The sequence below is a fragment of the Scleropages formosus genome, chromosome 7 (assembly GCF_900964775.1).
Source record: "Scleropages formosus chromosome 7, fSclFor1.1, whole genome shotgun sequence".
NCBI classification, from domain to species: Eukaryota; Metazoa; Chordata; class Actinopteri; order Osteoglossiformes; family Osteoglossidae; genus Scleropages; species Scleropages formosus.
This window is the reverse complement of record NC_041812.1, coordinates 28,247,467-28,252,942: the sequence shown is the minus strand read 5'-3', so window position 1 is coordinate 28,252,942 and position 5,476 is coordinate 28,247,467. Positions and strand designations below refer to the sequence as shown.

General features: G+C 41.0%; 1 protein-coding gene across 1 annotated transcript; it reads right to left on the bottom strand.

Annotated features, from left to right (window-relative positions):
* Window positions 1-939: 939 nt before the first annotated feature.
* Window positions 940-5,062, bottom strand: LOC108934727 (zinc finger protein 436-like). The gene is made up of 2 exons (XM_018752784.1): window positions 5,027-5,062; window positions 940-3,345 (listed from the first exon to the last, which is right to left on the bottom strand). Exon 2 carries the CDS (start codon window positions 3,218-3,220, stop codon window positions 1,526-1,528), a length of 1,695 nt encoding a protein of 564 aa, XP_018608300.1. The 5' UTR covers window positions 3,221-3,345; window positions 5,027-5,062; the 3' UTR covers window positions 940-1,525.
* Between the last annotated feature and the right edge of the window lie 414 nt (window positions 5,063-5,476).

Here is a 5,476-nt window from a genome sequence, read left to right as displayed (position 1 = left end):
AAAAGGACACAACTTCAAATCCCTGCTCCTGCTCTAGTACCCTTAACCATAGTATTTACCCAAAACTACATAAAACTACCCAAATGTATAAATGCATAAATAATTGTAAGTAGATTAAGTCTGCAAATCTACCAGTAGAAGAATCAGAACAAGCTTTATTTCCAAGTATGTTCACACATACAAGGAATTTGTCTTGGTGACAGGAACTACCACAGCACAGACAGAATGACAGTGACAAGACAGATGAGAAGATAGAGTATGTGAATAAGGGATAAAAAATATATAAAAATATAAAGTACCTAATATACAAAAATAGTCACTAGATACAAATGCAAGGGAATGTGAGTAAGAGATATGATGTGATAAATAGTTATAAATATAAATAGCATTGTGTATTGCACTGGTTTATTCTCTGGGGGGGGGGGGGTTTAGCTGTTCATGAGGTAGATGGCCTGAGGAAAGAAACTTTTGTTGTGCCTGGCTGTCCTGGTGCTCAGTGCTCTGTAGCACTGGCCAGATGGCAAAGGTTCGAAGAGGAAGTGGCCTGGATGTGAGGGGTCTAGAACGCTTTTGCTAGCCCTTTTACTGACTCTGGACGAGTGCTGGGGGGGATGTGCCGATGATTCTTCCAGCAGTCCGAACTATCTGCTGTAGCCCTCTGATGTCTGATTTCGTAGCTGAGGCGAACCAGACAGTTATGGAGGTGCAGAGGACAGACTGGATGACTGTGGAGTAGAATTGCAGCAGTAGCTCCTGTGGCAGGTTGAACTTCCTCAGCTGGCAAAGGAAGTACAACCTCTGCTGGGCCTTCTTCACAATGGAGTCTATGTGGGTCTCCCACTTCAGGTCCTGTGAGAAGTCAGCAATAATAATAATACCTAGGAGACTTCTATTTTTGTATTTCTTTTATTAGTCATAAAACTGACCATTTCTGATTGCACTGGCACAGCAGATTCATTTTATTAAAAATATACTGATACACATTTTTCTGGCATTAAAAGTTTTACAAGAAATCAATACCAAAATAATCAGTAACCTCAGTGTTCAGTGCATTTAACCCAAAAAGTTAAACATAAACAAAGTATACTTCATACATTGTGAGGCCCTCAGTACAGCAGGACTCAATCTTCCATACTTGGTGAACTTCTACCACAAGTTCAGTTACTGATAACTCTCTTGGATGAAGGCAGAAGTGTTTCAAACAACAAGGATATGAATATACTTTCTTTGGATTTACCGTGCACATAATATATCTCAGATGCTAGTTTTTCCCAAAGGGAACCTCTCATGTATCTGCCAGTCTCTGGAAAACTGCTCCTTCACAGTAAAACAGAGACCTGTGTAAAACCTCTTCAAGACAGGAGGCTGAAGAAAGTAGAGACTTTTTTTTTTTTTTTTTTTTACAGATCTTGCAATGTGCTAGCTTGTAGATTTTTAAATACTTCTTTGGACCAAAATTCTTCCCACAATGAATACATTTATATGGTTTCTCACTAGAATGTATGAGATGGTGCTCTTTCAGGTTTCAAGCGTGAGAAACCCTTGTAGCGAATGTGAAAGAGGTTATCTCACCAGTGTGGGCAAGCTGGTGCTGTTTTAATCCATTTCTGCGACAAAAACCCTTCCCACATTCATTACACTTAAATGGTTTCTCAGCAGAATGAATTCGTTGGTGCTTTTTTAAGGTACTTACACAGGAGAAATACTTCCCACAATGACTACATTTACATGGTTTCTCTCCAGTATGAGTTAGCTGGTGCTCATTTAAGCCACTCCATCGAGAAAAACACTTTCCACATTCACTACATTTATATGGTTTCTCACCAGTATGAGTTAGCCGGTGCTCATTTAAGCTACTGCATCGAGAAAAACACTTTCCACATTCACTACATTCATACGGTTTCTCACCGGAATGAATACGATGGTGGTTTTTTAAGTTAGACTTACAGGAAAAACATTTCCCACATTCACTACATTTATATGGTTTCTCACCAGAATGAACAAGCTGGTGGTGTTTTAAATGACCTCCCTGTGAAAACCTCCTGCCACATTCACTACATTTATATGGTTTCTCACCAGAATGAATAAGGTGGTGGTTTTTTAAGTGACTAGATTGAGAAAAACTCTTCCCACATTCACTACATCTATATGGTTTCTCACCAGTATGAACACGCTGATGTTGTTTTAACTGACTGCCTTGGCAGAAACCCTTTCCACATTCACTACATTTATACGGTTTCTCACCAGTATGAATAAACTGGTGGTGTTTCAACTGACCAGACTGAGAAAAACTCTTTCCACATTCACTGCATTTATATGGTTTTACAGCGGCATGAATACGCTGGTGCTGTTTCAAGTGACTGCTTTGGGAAAAACACATCCCACATTCACATTTATACAAACAAAAAACCTCCTGCTGTTCAGAATTGAATAATTGAGAAAGAGTTACACCACACTCACTGTGTTCATTCTGTTTTCCACAATTAATGAGTTGGTGACATTTTAACTGACAGCTGCGCGAAAAACTTCTTCCACACTGCATACAACATTTGACTTTTCCTAAAGTAAATATGTCATCCAGCTTGACGGAATCCCTCTTTAAATGGTTGCCGTCAGCTCCATTAACTGCCGTCTCTGTACTGGTAGATCCTTCTTGTTGACAATTCCGCTCCACCTTGACTACAGCTGCCTTTGATTTATATTGTTTGGACATGGAACAAGAAAATGTGTGCAAGTCATGCACCTGTAAATCTGCATACTCCTCCTTTATGCCGCAATGAGTAACTTCAGTAAATTCATTTTCTGTACATGGAGATTCACATAACTGCAAATACTGCACTGCTTCCACTTCATGGGCCTCTGATTTATATTGCTTGTATAAAACACAAGTAGAAGACTTTAACTGCTCTGATGGAAGAGAGATCACTGCAGCATTACTGCTCAGCTGTAGATCATATTTGTCTTTCTTGACCAGTTCATTCTCAGATTTAATGTGGTCAGCATTCAGGTGCAGCCCTGAGCTGATCTCAGCACCAAAGCTCTGTACCTCAGTACAATATTCAGGGTGGGAAATGTGCTGATCTTCAGGCTCACTTTTTACACACATATCCATTACTGCTTTTGAGTCCTTTGAGTAAGAGCTCACTGTGTTCCCAAAACAGTCTGATTCACATGGGAGGTTGTCCAGTGACAGCAAAGGGTGTTCAGCTCCTGCCATCATGATGATCCTAGCCTTCTCTCCCTGTGCTTTGTTACACTGCTCAGTGAGATCCTCTTTGTCTCCTTTCAATGTCCATTTCCTTTTCTGTCCATGTGTGACCTCCTCTGCTCCTGAATTAATGTACTCTGGAGGAGAGATGAAGAAGAATTAATATATCACAGTTCAGGGAAATCACTGTCAATATGAAATATTTAAGCTTAATGAGAAATTAAGCTGCAGTTGTGCAGATACTGTGTTTCCAGGACAACTGAAACACTTTACCCATTAAACAGTTTAGCAGAAATGATACATTGAAACTCAATAAGAAGAACCTGTTTAGGGTTTACCACATCAGCAATCCTACTGTAAAACAACCACATTCATATAGTTTTCAATTACCTCAAGAACCGTACACTGCATTTTCAATTTGACTACAAAATTCCAATCACAAACCTATACATAACCATGAAGGCAGAATCAAAGGCTGACAGTCCTGCAGCCTCTTGCAAACTGGGTGCAAAACAAGATACACCTCCCATATCTCCCCCAGGGTGCAGGGCAAGATGGTGGCATGTGCAGACGCAGCAGCTCGGCTCTCCCTCAGAACAGCAGTAGCTTTCAGAGCATATTACCGATATTAGCGACACCCCATATTACTTATCTCAGTTACTTTTTTCCCCAGAGACACCACTTGCATTACCCCGGAGACCTTACACCCCCCGGAGCCCATCGGAGTTGCCATCCCACCAACGAGGCAGCACAGGTGATGGAGGGAAACAGAAGGGGGGACACAAGCCGGGCCACGTGCTCAGCTACAGGCGAACCCTTACAGACCAGCACTTCCAAGCCTGTTCCTCGCCACCTCCAGGTCTACTAACTAACAAGATAGACAAGAGATTCCAAGAAGAGCAGAGGAGGAAGACGGTGTGTCTATGTGAACAGTTGGTGCAGTAGGCTATACATTCCCCCACAAGCTGAGGCTACGTTGGCAATAGAAAAGCTACATGACCCTCATGGCGAGGGGACTTCAAAGTTTCAGTCTAATTCTTACTTGTTAATTCACCTATTTATTATTTACCCATTTCTTTATTTACTTATTTTAAGTGTATCTGCTGCTGTTCTGAGCACTGCCACATTTGTGTTGTATTGCACTGCATACAATGAGATAATATCTCACCTCATCAGCTACCTCATCTCAAATGACACCAATACACTGCAATTTAAGACTTTTTAGAATTAACTTCATGATTGCATTAAATTAAATCTTATTTAAAATAATTGAAAATAAAAATCTACACAACCTCTCATCCAGTGCCACTGATTCAAATAATCTCATGGGCTATGACTTCACTTTGGCTTCTATACAATCAATAAAAGATTAAAAAAAAAACAGATCTGTGTATAACAGGTACATTTGTATACATATCTTATATTTTTATTTCTTTTTAAAATTTTGAAAACCTTGACTTGAGCTACGTAAAAAGGACAGGGGAAAAAAACAGTCTGGAAAGAAACGCTTTCTTGTTTCGTCTGAAACATTTCTAATGCAAATATAATCACCAGACGGGGGGGCGAACCGGTCCCTCGGAGCGCGTTTTCCGGCCGAACGAACCGCTCGGAAAGACAGTCAGACATGTCACATGACCCGTTAGAAATCATCTGAAATGTCGCATCGTGGTGACGGTACCGTTTTAACGCATTAATACTCACCCTAGGGCGCTCGGAAAAAAAGCTGAAAAAGAGAGAGAAGACGAACACGTCTTACCTGCAGAAAAGAGAGTAAAAGAAACAGTCAGAGGGAAGAGAGAGAGAATAAACACACATTACCTGTAGGGAAGAGAACGCGGTTCTGGTGCAGCTCGGAACAAGCGGCGGAAGTTGAAAAGTGCTGCTCAAAGAGACTCATAGCGCCACCTCGCTGTTCGCTTTCCCTGGTCCTCCACCCGAAACGGAACTCACGCGCTGCCAAGATAGCGGCCGTAGCTCGCGCCGCCGAATCAGCCGCTTGTATTCGTATGAAATTGAAGGCAATAATCGATTTCTCGGTGAAATATTTAATTTAAATAGACATAGGTTTTTCGGACTTATACAGTGTGTTACTTTGCAGGATCACAGAGGATATCCCTCAGGTGAGAAATGAAACAAACGTATGGCATGGGTGTTACAAAGTTTCATGATGTTACCTTTCATTTACCATCATTACGCACTGTCTCTGTTTGTATGTATATAGCTACCTGTTATCTGAAATGGCAATCCCCTGCAAAAAAAGGTTGCTTT

What these genes read in the sequence shown, in the direction of transcription:
- LOC108934727 (XM_018752784.1), bottom strand. Translation starts at nt 3,220, where the DNA reads ATGATGGCAGGAGCTGAACACCCTTTGCTGTCACTGGACAACCTCCCA.